This window comes from Agelaius tricolor, unplaced genomic scaffold, assembly GCF_023055355.1.
Source record: "Agelaius tricolor isolate 1412-34295 unplaced genomic scaffold, bAgeTri1.0.p SCAF_16, whole genome shotgun sequence".
NCBI lineage: Eukaryota > Metazoa > Chordata > Aves > Passeriformes > Icteridae > Agelaius > Agelaius tricolor.
Window position 1 is genome coordinate 9,764,514 of NW_027269276.1, and position 20,629 is coordinate 9,785,142.

The following is a 20,629-nucleotide window of genomic DNA, read 5'->3' on the forward strand; positions in this document are numbered from 1 at the left end:
GAGAGCTTCTCTCTGCTCTGGACAGACTATTATTCTTTTTTGTTGAGTGCTGAATATTCAGCTGTTGATTTAGCCTTTTGAATTCACACAGCCAAAAACTGCCCTGGGTAGATGTGGTATAAAACTACCCTGCAATGACAGTGAGAGCAGAGCTGCAGAGAGGAGGGGAGGTGATGAATTCTATTCCAGGCTTGCTGGTGGCTCTGTTATCCTGGGATGCCATCTCGCTCTCCAAGGCTGTTTCCTCAGGTGTAAAATGGAGCCATTACCCACCTGCTCTCCTCATGCTGAGTTTTGCACCCTTGCAAGTTGCAGCAGGCTCTCATTGCTGTGCTGGTTGTGTGTCCTGGCAGCTAGCACCAGAGCCTGCCTGTGGCAGCTGATGGGATCTGAGTGACCTGGATTCATTGGCATATGGCATTTGGGAAGGGAATGAACTGCCTGCTCTCCTAATGCCAGTCTGCTGCTGCCACATCCCAGAATGGCACAGATTTAGTGTCTGCCTCTCCCCAGCTCTGTGTGCTGCCCATGCTGAGTGGGCCCAGGCCACTGTGCTGGCACTGATGGGTGTTGAGGTGCCAGGATCTCAGGCACTGGGCTGGGACAGCTGAATTTGCTCGGTTTGTAGCACAGGGGGATGCTTGTCTTGACTGGAGTGTGTGCAGTGAGGTCAGAAGGGGTCCTTTAACTTCATCCTTGGTCATCATTAAGAATGATTTGCAAATGATTTAAGAACCATTTGTGTGGTTCTTTTTTTCTGAAAAGATTTGATCCAAGATGGCACAAGTGTTGAATGCCTAGAGGTAACAGGTTGGAGGATAATGAACTCTAATTTTTGCTTGGAGCAAAGATTAATATTGTGTATAAACTGCAGCCACTGTGCTAATTGCTGTGTGTGACACCATGAACTGCAACTTCTCCCCACAGCAGCTCTGTCTTCATCACAGCCCTGCCTTTTTTTGATTTTGGTGTTTTGGGGAGAGGGGCTGGTTGTTTTTCAAAGTTTCAGGTGTGCATGTATATACAAGTGAGTAGAGTTACAGGTAGATAAACTATTTTCATAGGTAATTTTTAGGCATCATAACTTGCCTGGACTTTCATCAAAATGAGTATTTCAAATAGGAGAAAAATCTCCATCCATGATCTGAATAAATACAAATGGCACTGCAAACTACAATACATGTACATAGAGGATTAATTATTTTCAGTACAGGCAGTAGTAGCAATGTTCAATCCAAATAACTATTGGGACCAATTTTGTCGTGTTGTGTTTAGCAAATACAGATTTTTGTATTGTGACCAGTGATGGGGGATATGTCACAAAGTAGGATTTTGCATTTGCATCTACTCTTTTTTCTTGAGAGATCCTCATTATCTAATACTTGTTACAGCAAATCACTGCAGATCTGCTGGCACTGTCAGGTATGATAAACTCAACGTGTGCATGATGCTGGGCTGTAGCAGGAAGCACCACGTTCCAAAATCTCTGCAGGCATGTGCATCCCCCACCAAATGGCAGATATATGAGACATGTGCTTTAAAAAAATATTTTTATTGCAATTAGACAGTTAATGCAAAGTTGTCTACAGTTAGTGTGGAGACAGCACAAATAATCCTGTGCTGTAAACTAGAAATTCTTATCTAAGGATTAAGTTAAGGAAATGTTAAGTGATCTGCTAGTGAAAGTTTTTAAAAATGTGTAATTAGTGGTTTTGCCTCCAGTGGAGTACCAGAGCTCCTGTCACAAATATACTTGATGTTCCAGATCCTACAGAGATTATTTTGTCCCAGTTACTTCATGGCCAGTGCATCCAGCTGATGTGCACTGGGCACTTGGTGCATTTGAACGTGTCTGGATGCTGATCCCACAGGCACCCACATGAGTTTTATTTGTTTTATTTACTAGCAGAAAGGATTGCTGTGGCACAGAAGTGTTCACTGGTCAGGAGCTGGATCCAGGATCCCAGGTGCCACCCAGCTGGAGCTCGCTGTGTCACAGCTCCCTGGGCCACCAGCGTCCCACAGCCCAGAGGATGCTGGCTGCCATCAGCAAGGACTCTTTACAGCTGAAGTGATTTAAATCACTGGTTGTGCTCATGATTCAAGTGATAAACAAGGAAATTTGAATTAAATAATTTGAACTTTTCCTAAGTGAGAGCTCATTGCTGTTGATTAGGAAGAGTAATACAAAACACATGGCTTGCAGCTAGTCACACACTTGTGAAATTTGGCATGGTTGTATATTAACCAGAAAGTGATACTGTATCTAACACAGCTGTGAAGCACTTAGTTAGCTCGAGAATCTTGTGGCTTGCTTTTTAAATTCTTTGGAAAAGGTTAATGACATTAGAGGAGAGTGGTTTTTTACTTGAGATTTTGCTCTTTTGAAGCAAGGACAGAAATTAAAGGTCGGCTAAAATGTGTTAAACCATGACTTGAAATTTGCAATTATATTTATAAAACGTGCTTGCCAGATTTAATAATGAAAAAGCATTTTCTGTCTTAAATTATATTACCAGATAAAGAATTATTAGGTGTGATTTTCTACTTTTCCTGTTCGACTTTTCAAGCAGCTTTACTCTGAGCACTGGATATTACTGTCAAATTGATTTTTAAACAGTTGGGTTTTTTTTAAAGAGTATTTAATCAATCATTAACAACTTTGGTTAAAATTCATGAGATTTTAAATATTCATAAATTCTCTTTGCCTTCATGTGAGGGTCCAAGCCCGGCTGGCAGTGCTGCTGCTCCCCAGGCAAGCTGGCAGCACACAGAAGGAGCAGCTCCCAGGGCTCACACCAGGCACAATGTGCTCTGCAGTCTCAGGTTAGCATTGCTCTTAGTTTATCATAAAAGCTGATAAACCTCTGATGAAATGAAAAGGAAAGGAACCCTGGGAAATGAAGTCATTCCTCTACCAGTAAAGTGCTTTCTTGAACGTAGAAAAGTTACAAGTGAGTAAGAATAATCATTCTCAATTTGGAGCTTTGTAGGGCCATGGTGAAGGGTTTTAAAAGTACCTAATTTTGCATTTCACTTGAAAATTGAGTGCCACCGTTTCACAGTTGCCTCTGTGTGCCTCAGTGGTCAGAGGGGTTTGGGATGCAGTGGGTGTATCCCTTGTGCTAGAGCTGTGTCTGAAGTTTAGTGGCTTTGCCATCCTGCTGTGGTGTGGGAACGTGGTGGCACCAGCTGAATCCTGGGCTCTTTGGGCTCCTTGGGGCACAGAACTGCAGCAGGCACACCAAGCCACAGAAATGCTTCTTCTTTTTTAATTATTATAAGGCAGCACCAGGAAATCCAGGAGGTTGTGTTCTGGGGGTGCTTTCTCTTCTGCAGGGAGTCAGAAATCAGTCTGGGGGCTTTGCTGACCTGTAGAGCCACCTAGGGCAGGAAGACCAGAGGCATGTGGAGCATCCAGCTGGCCCTTCCAAATCTGAGCCCCAGCTAAAGATCAGCTACCTCAAATGATTTAAGATGTTTAGGTTTGCACATTGCATTTTCTTATTTTTTAATAATTTATCAGCTAGCATGCTATCACTGTGACACAGAAAGACAAATGCAGGGCTTTTCTGTTGTTGATAATCATAGGATTAAAAACAGGTTTGCCTTTACTAAATGAAAGAATGAGTGGAAAGATGGATATTTGCAGCCCTGAGCTTTACTATCCATCGATTTATCCACTTGGATGGATGTGTACAGCTCCTGCTTCAACAGCAGCAGCTTCAATCAAGATTCCTGAACAAATAGATAGATAATTGTGGGGCCTTTGCCTTTTCTACTTTTATTGTCTCCAGATTTACTTTATATGCTTACTGCCCCTGCTGCAGAGCAGCCAGGCATAGTTTTAACTGGGTTTTCTGGTGTAGTTAAGATAATGTAACAGAATTAAAGTTGTTTGTGGAATAGGCTTTTATGGAGGAAAATTCCTAATGTTTACAGTACAATATTGGGTTGTACTACCTTGGTTTTAGTAGAGTCAACTGAAAATATAGAACTTTTTAAAGGCGAAAACATTTCCAAAATTATTTTTCACTTAAGGAGTGTACATTTTTAAAGAGAGTAAACAGCTTGGGGGAAACTTCCCCTCCTTGAATTTGTTATTACAGACAAACTCTATGGCCTCTGGAGGTGTTACAATGCTAATCCTGTGTAATGGATAAGGAAAGTATTTAAAATGTTAAGGAAACCTGCCCCTTCTTTCCACCCAGCTGAGGATGGCATCGATATTGGCCTGTGAAATGAGAGCTGGCTTCAGCAAGTTACTGATAAGGGAGAACTGAAGCAAATGCTACTCTTTGACAGCTGTAATATGACAGTCCCATTGTCATTTCAATTTATTTTGAGTAAGTATTTTACATGGTTCAGCACAGCTGTCTGTCCAGAAACCTGCAAGCCCCTGGAAAAATGTAGAACTTTGTGTAAGTCTTGCAAGAAGAAACCACTCATTCATTTTCTTCCTCCTGAGGCCTTGCTGGGCTTTGCAAGTTCACCCCATCTTTCCTGAGATAATTGTACTCTTAAATCACTTCATTTGTTTGTTATTTGCCAATTTACTCCCCTTGATTTTAATTTAAATTTCTGGATGGTAGCTCCATTGTAGTACCATTGTTTTTGGATCCTGTAGTCATTCTGTCAATTACCTATCCATGATGTAATATTTTGTATGGGACAAGAACATATTGAGTGGTACACCTAATATAAAACATTATATAATGGAGCTTTCAAAAACCAAAAGCATGAAAATGCATATAACAACTCAGAGTTTGCTTTGCAGTTCACTTCTACTGCTAAACTTGGATTAAGGGTATGGTTGGTGGTGAATTTAGTTTTATGGCATTTAAGAAAGGCATAATTCTGATCTTTAACCTAGATGATTTTGTGTGTATCACATGTGGTTCTTTCGGTCCTGAGTCCTCTGCTTTTCTGTGTGATTTGCTTGGTCACACATTGAAGGTAAAATAAAACCCCTCCATTGTGTGCACAGTCTTCTTGAGGAGAAGGAGCATCTGAGGAAGGCTGGGGTTTGGGAACAGGGTGCTGGGGTGCTCCATCACCCACTGAGAGCTGAAAGGCAATATCTGTATCAACCCTGGAGTTTGGTTCTGTTTCTTTTCCCCCCTCACTTCCCAGGTTGATTGACTGGTTTGCATCTAATGAAATTTTCATGCACATCCACAGAACAGTGGGATTCTGAGGAGAGAGATGAATATTTCAGTAATTATACCATGCCTGTATGTCACTGGGGTCCTTGGTGCACCCACACAGGAGCCCTGGCTGTGGGTAGCAGTTCACAGGAATTTGAGCAGGGGCAAATCCAGCTGTGGGGGCTTGCTGCTTTTGGCAAAATGTGTGGATGGGGAAAGAAAGAAAGAATGCATGTGAATGTCCTGTCCTGGAAAAATAAGTATTTTGAGGAATAGATGGGTACTGAGGTCGTTTAGCATGGGGACAAAGCAGCCAGTTGTTTCTTGGGCTATGGCAGTAACTTTAGGGTGCTGAATGTCACTTAGTGGTGCCAAGGAAAGGTGCTCAGGGCTGGAGTGTAGCTGGGCAGTGTCACTGCTCTGTCTTTTCTTTTGGGGCATTGCCAGGTGCTCTCTGCCTTGTGCCTTCACTGTGCCTGCTCAGGGCTGGGCTGCTGGGACGTTGCACCTTCCGCACACTCACGCATCCCTTTCTGCTGTCCCTCCCTATTCCAGAGAACAGCCCATCTTCACCACCAGAGCCCATGTCTTCCAAATTGACCCCAGCACGAAGAAGAACTGGGTTCCTGCCAGCAAGCAAGCTGTAACTGTTTCCTACTTCTATGACAGCACGAGGAACAGCTATCGGATAATCAGTGTGGATGGAGCCAAGGTAGGAGCTGGTACCTGGTGCATGTCTGTGCAGAGAGTGGGACTGTCAGCCCTGCCTGAGCACAACTGGGGCTCATTAAATATTATAAACCCTCCTTTTTTTATATGATCCATCAAGGAGACTAGTAGTGATAATTGGAAAAACACAGGGCACCCTAAAAGTGATTTTGCCCTGCTTAGTTGATTTTGTTTCTGATGAGTTTGACTTCCTGATAAGTGAGCTGACAACTTTTAAGTGTCCAAATTGAGTCAGTAGCATGGTATCTGAAACTGCCACCTATATCAGGCTGAGGCCTTTTTAGTGATAAAAATGTTCTTTTTTAAAAGAAACAAGGAGACAGATGCATGAAGACTATAGCTTTTAATGTAAATGTCAGCTGCATTTTTGCTTTTGCCTGGCTGAACTATTTACTACTTAATTTAGTAGTAAAATAGTAACTATTTAGTACTTACTATTCTTAAGCTTTGGCACTGGAGTTCATCAGCCTTAGGTGACAAGCTAGGCATGAAGGCTCTTCCCCCAACCACTTTTTATTAATTTGTTTTGCATTACCAGAGAGTGTGCTCAAGTATTTGCTGTAAGAATCCAAATATTGGTCTGAATAGATTGCTCAGACAACTGTTTTTATTACAAACTACATTTATGCCTCTGATTAGTCCCTCCAAAGTCACTTGATGGGTGACAACTTTCCCCTAGCAGACCCCAGTCAGAGGTAGAAATGAAACCGTTTTGCTCATGTACAAATCATCAGTCATTTCTGGGTAACAAGATGAGTTTACAGCCTTTTTATCTGTGTTCCTGTTTGGATAAAGATGTTAAAATATCACTGTTCTGGGAGATAGAGATCACAGAAATCATCCCTTAATAAAGCTTTTCTATTTGTCATGCCTATTTCACATACTTGTTTTTCCAGACATCTCCTGTGCTATATTTGGTTACATATTGGCTTATAAATCTGCCATACTGCCTGCTTTAATTGATGGTAATGTTTCATTGACACCAGTACAGCATCAATATCTCCCCATCAGGAAGCTGTTTGTGCCAATGAGTTCATTCCCAGGAATGCTGCAGTTTGCAGCAGGCACACACAGCCCCTGGCACCTGCTGGGGGAAGCTGAGCCCCCCAGATTTGCTTCTGCTGGTGGGCTGGTGGCTTTACAAGCCCTGGCAAGTGCAATTTCCAAGCCAAAGCTGCTGCACTCACAGCAGTGGCTGGCTTGATTTGTCGCTGTGCATGCATGCATTAAGACCAATTAATGAAAACAGAGTAATTACTGTGTGTGGTGGGGGAGCTGCAGGGGCAGCGTATGGCCACAGCCAGAGGTCCTGCCCAGAACTGCAAAGGGTGTGCAGAGAACAAGCTGGGCACCCAAGCTTTGCTTTGCCACCTGCTCAGGAGACACTCAGAAGGAACATTCACCCCCTGTCCCCTGTTTTAATGTGTCCCAGAAGAAGGTGAGCTTGCCATGATTAGAATTCTCCCCTGGGGCTTCCCAAGCAAGAATCAATTGCTGGCCACATGAATTATTCCTCTTGTATTGAATCTTTGCTGGTTAAGGAGCAGGTCAAGAATAGATGTTTCCTTCATGCTCACCTCTGGAGAGTCCTGTGACCCTGCCTGTCCATTTTAAGAGTGCTAATTGGGGGAAAAAAAACTGGTGTTTATGCCAAAAGAAGTTAAAAGTTGCATTTTTCCCTTCAAACAAACTATTGTTTAGTGTTTTGACCTACTTTTCCAGGCAGAAATGAAACTGGGTAGAACTGTAAGGAAGAATATAGACAGCTTCAGATGATGGTGTCCTGCTTTCTGTATATCTCATTAGAATAGTCTTCTGTGTGTTGGCAAATACCAGATGGATTAATGTGACAGCATCACTGTGGGCATAAGTTATGTCTGCTTTGAGGACAGAAAAGCTGAAGCTCAAGTAAATGATGGGGCTTGGCCCTAGAAGGAAGGCAGTGATGAAGGATGTGTATCTCCTACAACTCTCCATCCTTGTCTGCTCTGCAAAGGGGCTGTTCCAGTTTATTTCAGACAAACATATATGATTCACATTGGCCTGCAGAGGAATTGCAGGTAAATACAACTTGTATGAAGATGTTGGATTAATTTGGGGTTCTTTTTTTTACCTTATGTTGACATTACATACTAATGATAATATTTTGAAGTGATCAAGAATACAGGGTGCTTCACTTATGCATTGGCTATCACCTGGTTGCATAAGCTTGATTTTACTTGCAGCATTCAGCATGTCACCCTGGGCAGTGTTGAGCTGCCATGTGAGGAGCAGCTTGGAGCTGCTGTGAGCTCTGCTGAGGCAGGGCAGGGGCAGGCTGGGCAGTGTCACCCTGATGAGTTCTTCCCTCCTGATGCAGCACTGACCTGATGGGCTGTGATCCTGCAGGAGTGGCTTCCTCAGGCAGCTGCTGCTGTCCCCAAAGGTCCAGACCCTGTGCAGTGCCCTGTCCTTCAGTCCCATCCTCTCTTCTCCCAGCAGGCACAGCCTGTCCCCATCTCCTCCTTGTCCCTTGTCCCCACACCCCCGGGGTACAGGGCAGAGGGGAGCAGAAGGATTTAGCAATGGGTTTAAGGTGGAGATTTGTAGCCATGATATTTTCTGAAAAATCCTTTCCTTACGATTTTTTCCTCCTGAGAAGCTGAGAGGCCTCAGGAACAAAATGTGAACAATGGTTATCTGCTGCTGTGGAATGCAACAGTGCATCTGTGATTGGTCTCATGTGGTTGTTTCTCATTAATGGCCAATCACAGTCCAGCTGTCTGGACTGTCTCAGTCAGTCACAAGCCTTTGTTATCATTCCTTTTCTGTTCTTAGCCAGCCTTCTGATGAAATCCTTTCTTCTATTCTTTTAGTATAGTTTTAATATAATAAATACTATAGGGATTAAGGGAACTGCTGAGCCCATGTGTTTAAAGGTGTTTAAAAGTCCCAATATTTATTGGTAACTCAGTTTATGAGCCTGGCTGGCAGAGGAGCTGCCCAGCTCAGTGCAGCACTCACTGCCTCTGCCTTAGCCCCTGGGGAGGGAGAGGAGAGTCTGGATGCTGCACATGGGGGCGGTGAGAAAAATGGAATAGAAAGAGAATAGGGTAGAGCTAGGAAGCAGAGTGGAGTCTAGGGAGTTTAACTCTTCCTTGGAGTCCAGGCCAGCCAGGAGAGAGTGTATGCCTGCAGGTGCTGGGTTTCTTTCAAATTCTCCCATCCCAATAACAAACCCATTAGAATACCTGGGGAATGAAGCACTGCAGAGAGGGAACCCTAGATTCCACACAGCTTGTACCACTTTAATTCCTTGTGTTTGCAAAGCTAAAGACAGCAGCTCTTCTAATTCCTGTGTCTTTCACAGAAGAACAGGTGCTGTGGACAGGAGCTTACAATTTATAGCAGAAGATTTCACAGATACCATATGAGAATACACTGCATGATCTTAACCAAGATGCCATGACCAAACAAGGGAATAGATTAGTGTATCTTTTAATGGCCTTATAATTGACTTGTATGTTGTTAAGCAAGTAATTTCATCTTGTTTTTAGGAGTTTCTAGCTAGAGGCAAAATGAATGCTGGAGGAAATGATACAGTAAAATGCAAGGGCACACACTGATTCAGAGTTAATGAGGCAGCCAAGAGACTTCACCATATGAAAGTGCCCAGCGTTGTGGACAAAAGTCAGCCCTGTTGAAAGAAGACAAAATATGGTGATGATGCAGGGACAACATGAAGTTTTAAGTGCCCAATTGCTGTGCAGTGTGGGGAAAGGCACACACAGGGCTCCTCATTAAAAGTGGCCTACATTGGCTCGCCTTTTGGAGGCAAAAAGGAAGTTTGATGGCATGAAAATCATGCAGACCAATAACCTCTGTCATCCTCAGGAATAATGCATGACAGTACCCTGGTTGGTGGGTTTATTTATTTTTTATAAAGTGAAATTACGTGTTACCCTCGTAGCATAGAGAAGAGGGAAAGGAATTTGAGATGGAAATATAATCCCTCAGAAACAAGCCTCTGCCCTCTTCTCAGATGTTCATGTTGTATTTCTATAAAACTTGGGATTGCAACAACATCATTTTTCTCTTTTGAGAAATGAGCTGTTAATAAGGAGCATAAAGCTAGCTTAAAAATTAATAGCCAGCAATAAAGTGCATAGCGAGACATACTGAGCTGGCAGCAGCAAAGTGATGCAGCAAGAGTCATCACAGATGCCAGTCCCCAGTTGTCTCTGAGAGATGATTAAACAGATGACTAGAAAAAAATTAAAATCAGGCTTAAAAAACTACTACATTGCAAGGGTGGTTGTGGAAAATACATGATGAAGAAGCAAAGACTGTGTTTCAGAGGAAAAATCAGTCAGCTGACACTCCTTCCCAGTTACAAGTTCATTTAAGAGTTTATTACCTGATAATTACCTCGAATATTGGAGATCAGCAGCTAAGTTGGGCATAAGTGTGTGAAAGTATTGAAGGGAGAACCAGAAAAATTGCTGTGCTGGGAAAGCAAAATCAGTGGGTCTGTTTCTGAAGTAAATTGCAATTAGTAAGAATAAGAATATGGGCCAAATGTTGCCAATCAGTATTCACAGAGTGTTCCCCGAAGTGAATACAGTGCATTATGTGGCGTGATGAAGCTGCTGGATGGAGTGGCATCAGTGCAGGGGACAGTGTGATTTATGGGGGACAATGCAGCTGGCAGGGACACAGCCCCAGCAGCCTGTGGCAGCAGATATTTAGGGAGGTAAATCTGCTAATATTTGATGTATTCCTGGCTTTCTCAGTTCCTGTCCCAGGAACTAATTGCTGCCTAATGTAAAAGCTGCCCACCTCTTTATAACCACACTTTTCTTGTCACGACTGGAGGCAGGTGTCCTCAGCACACAAAGAGGAAATTGAGTTCTTCCAGTGATGTGTTCAGAGGCTCAAAACAGATCTTTTTCTTTGCCCATGGAAAAGGAATTATTTTAAGGCATAGTTGTTAAAAATATCCTAGAGTATTTTGCCAAAAGGTGACTCTTAGATTTCAGAATCTTTTCTTTCAGAGGAAAACAATTACAGGGTATGGTACCACAGATGAAATTCCTTTGTCTGACTAGATATTTTCATTCTTTTTTTTTTCTTCCATTGACGTAAATTCAGCCATTAAATCAATAGCAACTCTTTCACAGGGAAAAAACCTACCAAGTAATTTATATATTACAAAATTTTTGGCACTGAATTATAAATGGCTTCTGGCAGTGTGTACCTCTCCAGGGGTCTGCGTTGGTGTGGCAGCATTTAACTCTGCCTCTGGGACCTCCTGGGTATGATTTGTGAGAATGTGTGGCAGCAACAATCAAAATATTGCCTTCTCACTTGGCATTCAGAGTGTCAGTGTGTGTTCACCAGAGCCTGCACCCGAGGAATTAAGTGCACTCATATAGGCTGGTTTGGTTTTTTTAATGCCTACTTTTTCTTAAATACCTAAGTTTTTTAACTACCTAATTTTTCAGGTTTAATAGTTTTGTAGTGGAACTACAGAGGATGTTTTACAGCCTTGCGTAGCCAAAGATAAAGGGATGTAAAAGTAAATTAAAAGTGACCTTACAAAGTGGTGTGTTGGCTTTTCTTTTAATGTCTATAGATAAATCCTGAAATGCTATGAAAGGTGTGGGTGAGGGTATTTGTGTGTGTTTTGTCAAAGAGAGGGAGATTCTTTGATTTCTAGTTTTGCCTGCCCTAGTTTTATTTCTGGCCCTTGCTTGTCAGGAGTGCTGTGTGCTGTACCCTGGAGGAGTGTGGTGCTGCTGGAGTCCCAGCCAGCTGCCCTTTGCCTGCTCAAATGCCAAGAGGTCCCACTCCTCACCCTGAAAATTATTTTGCTGACTGCAGCACTGGCAGGACTATGATTTCCACAGAGTCCCTGCTCGTAAAATCTTATTAGACTAAAATATTTTTTATTCCATCTTCTCAAAGCTTTTTTTTTTTTCCCACCAAGAGATTAAAACTTCTTCTGCCATGCTGTTTTTGCCCTTCAGTTTCTTCCAGGCTGGGTGGGAAATCTTTTCTGGTGGTCCCAGAAAGTGTGCCAGCCATAAAACATGGAGTGGGTGGGGGAGGAGTATGAGCTCAGTATTACTGTAAGGTCTGACACTGAGAGCCAACATGGAAAGGAGCTTTCCTCAAAAGGCAGCATGTGACACTGCTTGGGGGTGGCACTGCTTTAGGGCAAGCCAGTGCAAAGGAGTCCAGGTTTTCACCTCTGAAGGTCTGGTTTCACTGATCCAGTATTTGTGCCTTCTCGTCCATATGTTGTAAAAGAAGATTTCCAGTACTGGTCTGGCTGATTACTGTAATACAGAAATTTAAGCATATTTGGTGGCCTTTATCCCCTCTTCATCATAGTGTGTTATTTAATGAACTATTTGGGTTAATTTCAACATGAATTTAAGCACTGTAGATGATACCAGGGTCAGCAGATGGAACTAATTAATGCCCTATATAAAAATTATACTCAAAATATGTTACAAAATACAATTTTAGTGCATAGTCCTGTCTTCCAATGTGCACAGTTTGTGTGCATGTTACAATAAACATCTCATTGCTTTTATGCTACTGAGATGACTATTAAATAAAAACATTAGTTGTGGGTTTGTGATTTCCTATATACATTATGTAATCAGAGAATCATAAAATATCCTCTGTTAGAAAGGACCCACAAGGCTCATCAGTTTCAACTCTTGGCTCTGCACGGGACCACTCCAAATAGGTAATAAAATATATAAGAATAGGATAGACAAATTCTGTTGAGACAGAACAGCTACAATAGTATCAGTGTGTATATACTGTTAATCCAAACTAAAGCCTTTGCAATAATTTGGTGTCATTTCATCAGTCTCACCAGGTGTGTTTTGTGCTTTTCCTGGCTCAGATTTCCCAGGCCTTGCTGGAGAATGATGCTCATCTGCTGGAGAATGTTCTGATGCCAGTAGTGCTAAACAAAAGACTTTGTAAAAGGTGCTTGAGGAATCTCAGGCTGCTTTTTGTGGTGCCTTTTGGTCATGTTGTTCTGAAACTGGATTGAGTTGCTCTCTGAGATGCAGCTGCTCCTTTTGTAGAGGGGTTCTCCTTTGTTTTGTACAGTGATCACACTGAGAGCAGAACATCTGGCCTGGCCTGAGGCAAAGCCCAGCAGCATAACCTACACTGGAACTGTCCTTCACTCAGACAGTGAAACAACTCGCAGTAAATAATTTTTTTAATAGCTATTTTCTGATTTCATTTACAAGTGTTAGAGTTGTGGTGATGCAACTTCCAGATTTTTTTTTAGCCTCAGTTGGGATGATTCAGGGAGAACTCTCAATTTAGGAGAAATTGCCCTCAGTGGGTGATGCTGGTGCCTCCTGGGCAGGGATTGCTTCTCTGGGGCAGCAGCAGCAGCAGCCAGGGGACAGGGGACAGGACAGGAGGAGCTCTGGGGTGTGCCCCAAGCCTCTGCTCCCGAGGGACCTGTGGAGTATCAAAGACAAATGGGAATGTTGGGGTTAGGGGGAGCTGGAGTAGGACAGACTGAAGTAGGAAAGGAAATGGACATTTTAACAAGGATCAGCATCTGGGGTGAGCACAATGAGGTCTGTGCTGGATCCTTCTGCTCCACACACCAGGACTTCATACTCCTCTCAAAGACATTTTTGAAGTAAGAGTGAATGAAAGTAAGGAAAACAGTCTCTGATGGACTGAAAATATTTGTAGTGTGTGTGCTAGGGGTGTACTTGGCTTGATTAAAGCTGCTTGAGTTTTGGTTTCTCTCTCAACATTCAAAATTGAGAACGTTTTCTTTGGAACTTGGTGAGGGAGAAATAGAGCAGAAAGGAGAAGCAGAGCTGTCAGCCAAGGATGAGACTACTCACTTGCATCATCTTTTGTTTGCTTAAGGTGTTATCAAGTATTCAGAAATTCAGGCTGAAGGGAGGTGCAGGATTTAAAAACTGGGAGGAAAGGACATTGCCTGGAGTTGTGTCTGCAGGAGAATTGTCCAACAGTTGCTAAGGCAGGTTTAGATAGCTGGAACTGGTTTTATTGGGTGCAGTTGTATGAACAGGTCTTCAGAGGATGAGAAAAAATGGTTAGGGCTTATCTGCAATAGAAATTTCAGAACTAGTAATGCTGGTGGAGATGAGCCAAGAATAGAAGAAAAAGTTAAAGATGTTTGTACAAAAAAAGACCTGGAACTCCAGATGAAAAAGTGAGCTGACAAAGGGGGCAAAGAAAATGCCAGGAAATTTGGTGGGTCACTTGAGATTGAATCAACCAGAAACCATGACCATCTCCTGAGGTTGTGGTCTGGTTTAGAAAAAAAAAATTGAAGTCTGGAGCTGTAGATCTCATACCACTTAAACATTTCTATATTAATCTCTTTCCAAGTTATTAACTTTGAAATGTGAAAAATTCTCAGTTCATTTCCTGGATTATTTCTGGAAGTAAATCCTTCAGAAGCTGGTTAGTAAGCTTAGGAGAAAACATACCAGAGTGCTGTCAACAGCTGTATCCTTGACAGAAGAGCAGAGGCACATCTGCCACTGTTTGTTCCTGTCTGGCTCATTTTTCTGCTTGTTATGTGTGTTGTGTGTGTGTGTCACTGGCTCTGGAAAGACCCCACACAGCTGAATCCACAAGATTGCAAAGACCTTTGCAGAAATGAAATTTGTTACTCACTAAAAAGAAAAGGTACAAATCCCTGCTAAGGATCTCTTGCTGCACCACTTACCAGCAAGTAGGGAAACTTTGTTCTGGTAGATTTTTCCTTTTTAAAACCCCTCTGTAAAATGAGTCAGAAAAGCTGTGCCAACCAAGTGTTTCAGTGGCTGGCCCACTCAGAGTGGTTTGTGATCACCAGACTCAGGGCTGATGTGGAGCTGTCTGAACGTGCCAGACAGGTCTCTGAAACCATGGGATGTCTGTGTGCAGAAACCTGGGCATCCTGTTACCTCCTAAAATAATGTACCTGTCCATCATGGCCATTGCTCATGCCAAGGGACACTTTTTCCAGATTTTGAAGCTCTCCTATCGCTGACCATTCCCAGGGTGTGTAGGTTGCTAAAGAGCAGAGGAGTGTTTAATGATGCTGTGTGGTTGTGCCATTTCTGCCTTTCAGGAGGGACCTTCAGGCTTCAGTGAGGCTGTTGTCATAAACTTGAAGAATGCAGAAAATGATCAGTGCTTAAATAATTAACTTAGGGATGGGGTTATACTGCACACAAAGATGATATGCTTATATTAAATTTTCCAAAATGTAAACATGATATGTCTACGGGAAGTTTTATAATTTTTTTATAATTGTAGTCAAAGCAGCCTTCTCCCTCACCCCAATATTAGTCACTTGGGAAAAAAAACAGAATCTCCACTGTATCCTTCTCCCTTTTTGTGATAAGTTAGGAATCTTATTTCTCATATGAAAATAATACACCAGCATCTTGCTTTATATATTTTGTAAATTGTTGCATGAAATTCCTGGGTAGCAATTTGTTCCAGAGGGTTTCAAAACCCTTGCTGTAGATTTTCTTCATGAAACAGCTGCTGGTGCTTTGAATCCTGTGGGTGGGTGGATGTGTGTGCTGTGCCTGAAAGGAAAAAAAATTCTAGTCAGATGTCAAAGCAAAAATAGGAGATTTTAGAGATTTAGACTGGATGGAGGAGGTGGGAAGCCAACTCTGCAGAGATGTTAATTACCTTGGGAAGAAAAAGAGAGCAGTGGAGTAGGTGTAGCAGGAGATTTACTTAATAGAATCCACACAATCATGAACCCACTTGTGTTGCATTTAGACAGGTTCTTAGTGAGGGCTTTGCAACAGAGGTATTTCATCAGAGGAAAAACAGTTATTAGTCTTTTTATTGGGTGGGGGGCTATTTTTACATCTCTATTTATGAAGAATGACAAAAATTGTATGAGAAATTTTTGATTTGTTGGGTTTTGGGGTTAAAAATGAACCTCATAATTAATGGAATTATCCTGGGGATGCAAGGCAATTTAAGAGAAAAAAGCACTGTGCAACTGTGGAAATGGCCCTTTTCCCCATAAAACAAGCAGCAGCAGCACATGAGAGGCTTTACCCATAGAAGGAGTCTCTTTTCTGCAGAGGGAGCTCAGGATGGGAGGGAAATGCCCAGTCCTGTATGTCTTGCAGGATGTCCTGGTGTCTCCCTCTTGGCAGGAACCTCTGCAGTTCCTCTCCACTCCCACCTCCAGCAGGAGCACCTGCTGTGGCAGTGGAAGGTTTTGGAGCCCAGTGATGGGTGAAACAGCTGCTGTCCTGGTTAGCTGTGTAGAACAGGCATTCCTGAAAAGCAGCAGCAGTGCTCGCTGCACTTAGGGGTGAAGGGAGGGTACCCAGAGCAGGAGCCTGGCAGGGGCTCTGCCAGCTGTGCTTGGGCTCAGTTCCCTCTTGAGCACCAGGGGCAGTGGGGCAGGAGGAAGAGCAAAGTGAAACTCTGTGCTCTTCTTAATGTGCACTTACAGGGCTCCCAAGCTAGTTATTCATACCCTCAGCCTGTGCAGGAAAAGTGCCAGGTAGGTGTCAGCTGCAGCAGAAAAAGCAAAGCTAGAACAAAAAACATTACTGGTTTTGGTTTTGTGTGTCGTTGTGCTTCCCTGGCTTTACTCAGCTTGGTGGCCTCAGCAAAGCAATCTCTTTTTCCCTTTATTACCACTGTCTTGATTAACAGTGCTTGTGTGTGTGTATGTCCACATGGGCTTTCTAGGACTAGAAATGAGTGGTTTATCACCAGTGACATCCTGGTGAAAAGCTGTTACATTCTGTCTAGAGGCACAGGTAGGAAATGTGGTAGATAGTGTAAAGGATAATACAGATCATGGACATGTAGGTGGGCTAATTCCACAGAAATATTGCTGAATATTTGGGATAAAGGAAGAATTTGTCTGCAAATCCACCTCTGACTCCTCATCTTCACAGCCTGTGTCACAAGCCCCTCTGATTCATGTTGACTTGATGAGCTGGAAGAACCTGCTGAGCCTGTGATAGCTATGGCCAGAGGATTAGCAGCTTCTTTCCTTCTGCAATTCTGTTTTTAGACTGGGATACATCTTTACTGAAGATTAGCAGCCTGGTGGGTTGAGGAAATTAAATTTCACAAGGGCTGCAAACTGGAAGCACATTTTCAGAGGTGTGAAAATGAAGTGGGGAGATTTTAGTATAGTCTTCAGGAGTAGATCTTATGGCTTGGAGCCTTGGGGCTTTTCTAGAGGTGTGGTTATTTCAGAGTAACAGGTGATGTGAATTTAAAGGGGAAATTCCAGAATAATTCCTAATCTGGCATTGTTGTCCCAGAATAAGGTGTCCTTTTCTGATTTAAGTTAACACAGTTTGAAAATACATTGGCCAATACATTTATTACCTATTTCACAGCTGTTATTTCAGTCTTTTTCTGAGTAGACAAGCTGGTGACAGGGCTGGCTGGCATGGCCATGGGTGTGTGTCCTGGCAGATCCTGCCAGTGTGTCCATCCATCCATCCATCCATCCATCCTCTTCCTCCTGGGGGCTGTGCCAGATGCTCTCTGCCCTCGCTGCTCTCCTCCCCTTGGAGCTGAGCTCTCTCTCAGCTCTTCCTTGCTGTGACCCTGGCAGGGCTGATGGATCAGGGAGGGCACTGGAGCCAGGCTGGCAGGGCTGGTGGATCAGGGAGGGCCCTGGAGCCAGGCTGGCAGGGTTGGATGGATCAGGGAGGGCACTGGAGCCAGGCTGGCAGGGCTGGTGGATCAGGGAGGGCCCTGGAGCCAGGCTGGCAGGGCTGATGGATCAGGGAGGGCCCTGGAGCCAGGCTGGCAGGGCTGGATGGATCAGGGAGGGCACTGGAGCCAGGCTGGCAGGGCTGATGGATCAGGGAGGGCCCTGGAGCCAGGCTGGCAGGGCTGGATGGATCAGGGAGGGCCCTGGAGCCAGGCTGGCAGAGATGGATGGATCAGGGAGGGCACTGGAGCCAGGCTGGCAGGGCTGGTGGATCAGGGAGGGCACTGGAGCCAGGCTGGCAGGGTTGGATGGATCAGGGAGGGCCCTGGAGCCAGGCTGGCAGGGTTGGATGGATCAGGGAGGGCCCTGGAGCCAGGCTGGCAGGGCTGGTGGATCAGGGAGGGCCCTGGAGCCAGGCTGGCAGGGTTGGATGGATCAGGGAGGGCCCTGGAGCCAGGCTGGCAGGGTTGGATGGATCAGGGAGGGCCCTGGAGCCAGGCTGGCAGGGCTGATGGATCAGGGAGGGCCCTGGAGCCAGGCTGGCAGGGCCCGTGTGTGCCCCTCTGCGCTGCAGCTGCCAGCATTCCTGCTCACTGTGTGTGCACGGGGCAGCAGCCTGGGGACTGCATTTCCAGGAGGCACATGGACTTTTCCCCTCACTGCACTGTTGTGGTGCAGGGTGGGCAGGAGTGGAGCCCTTCAGATACTGCAAGTGTCCCCTAAAGAAGCAGCAGCTGCATTTGTGGGCTCTGCTCGTGCATCATGAGCAGCAGGAGCTGCCAGCGTGTTTTTCTCCTTCTACGCACTCAGGTCATCTTGTGACCTCTTCCTTCTTGATTTATTTGGCACTTTCTCTCCGTGGGAAGGCAGCAGGATGGGTGTGTTTCAGCCCATGAATGTTCTGCTCTACACCAGCCTATTTGCATTCACTTTTATCTGATGAATGCACCCAGTGTGTTCCTAAATGTCTGGAGTCATTTCTGGGTGAGGTAGCACTGCCTTGTGCTGTGAACATATTTCTGTGTCATCTTCAGATTAAAATTTACATCTCAGGTTTGATTTTCTCCCAAAGGAAGTGAAATTAGTATGAGATTTTGCTTGGCTCATGCAGGTGTATCAGGAATGTTTGCCATCTGATACATTTGCATGTAGGTGAGTGCAAAGGCAGATTTTATTTTAACCACATGTAGACAAGTGAGTATGATGAATGGGTTTATTATTCTGTAAGGTGCTTATTATATTATACTTCTCTTTGCCTTTGTCTTTGGGGAGAACTCTTTAACCACTTCAGGGATTGATTGCATCTGATTAGAGAGTAGTTTGTCTTCTGAATCCATTATCCTGGATGAAAGTCCACAAGTTTATTCCATTTTATGGTGCAGCTTGAATTTCATTGTGTGTGTATTATACAAATGAGGACCAAATGCAAAGTATTCCATAAGGGCTCATTTGAATTGATGAGTGGCCTTTTCTTATAGAATTATCATGCTGGATTGCAGGTAGGGATGGAAAAGAGACTGGTGGCTCATCCTGCCTGCAGCAAAATAGTGCCCTTTTACTTCTCTCCTTCTTTTGAAATTTGAAAATTCTGGCTCATACTCTAAGAAAAAAAAAGAAAAAGAAAAATTTCCCAGTTTATCTGACCTTTCCCATTGTGGTGGTCACAAATGCTTCCCCCTGCCCCAGCTGAGACCATGTGCCCAGAGGATGAAGGAGTAGTGGGGAGCACTCTCCTTCTGGTCCCACATATCCAAGGGTGACCCTGCCATGGGGACAAGCTGGGTTACCTGGCAGGAGCACCTGCAAGCCTCAGTGTTCATTGTTCTTTGAAATCACAGCACCCTTTCTTTCTCCTGAACACAGCCAACGTGATTGTTCCCTTGGCAGTGGAGTGTCACTGCTCTGCAGTGCTAACTGGGACAGTGAGTGTACAGATGGGGTGAGGATGGGCAGGAGGAGCGGGTGAAGAAGCCCCATGTACCCACAGCCTCCATCTCCTCTGAACTCACAGAAACATGAGCTCTGATTTAATCTCCTAAGCTTCTGCTTAGGTTTTCACTTCTCTGTAGGAATGCAGCATTTCTGGAGTGTCTGACTGGCAGAGGAGGATTTAAGGGGAAAGGGAGAGACAGCTTCCAGGCAGTTTCACTAACAGCAGCTTATTATAAATTTAACAGATGAACTGTCAATTTCTTGGAGGTGTGTGCTCACCACAACCTTTCCTTGGATTCTCCACTTGCCATAGAAAAAAATTAACTTCTAAGGTGCTCAGCTAATGTAGTGCATTTCATTGCTCAAAGGTGTTCCTTGGTTTAAAGTTTGCAGCCTTCATCATTGCTTTTATCATGTCTCATAATACTGAACTGTGTTGTAAAGGTAACTTTAGTGTGTTTTTTAATATGTTTGTATTTTCTCAATGATTATTGTAGGAGGCATGGAGGAATTTTATTCTACTCAGCTGTCAGTGAGTGAAACTTTTGCCTTTCAGTCAAACTGGTCACTTTATTATTTTTTTCCCCAGATGTCTAAGTTGATAGGCACAGCAGGACTGAAATAATACTTTCTATGACTTGAAATTTCTGGGAAGTTTTTAGTTTTTAAAATAAATTCTGTAACTAGAGAAGCTAGACATTTGCAAGTGGTTCATCTGTCTGATGTAAGATTTTTTTTTTAAGCAGAAATATACATATAGCACTTTCTTTAAAGTTTCTGGAAAGTACCCTGAATTTTGGGGTTGGTGGTAGCTTTTCCTCCTCTTCTTTGTACCATGCAATCCTTGTATTATCACAGTCCCTTTGCACTGTCAAACCCCTACATAAATCTCTGATTTTTTTTTAATTTACATTACTGAAATGACATTTAGATTTTATGTTGGCTGTTCCTATGGCACAACTTAGCTGGAGGAGAGCACACCTGGGCAGCTTTGCTCCTACCTCTGCCTGTGCTCTGTTTTCTCCCCTGCAAAGGACATTTTCAGGGGTACCACTCACCTGGCTCTCCTCTGTCTTGATCCTTCTGGGGAAACTTCCAGTGGTGG

General features: G+C 43.8%; 1 protein-coding gene across 3 annotated transcripts in view; it reads left to right on the forward strand.

Moving 5' to 3' along the window:
• HOMER2 (homer scaffold protein 2) overlaps positions 1-20,629 on the forward strand; it is a 60,327-nt gene that overhangs the window by 16,809 nt on the left and 22,889 nt on the right. For all 3 annotated transcript variants that reach the window (XM_071441413.1, XM_071441414.1, XM_071441415.1), the window contains exon 2: positions 5,703-5,859. In XM_071441413.1, the coding sequence (XP_071297514.1) occupies positions 5,703-5,859 (157 nt within the window). The remainder of the gene's footprint in view (positions 1-5,702; positions 5,860-20,629) is intronic.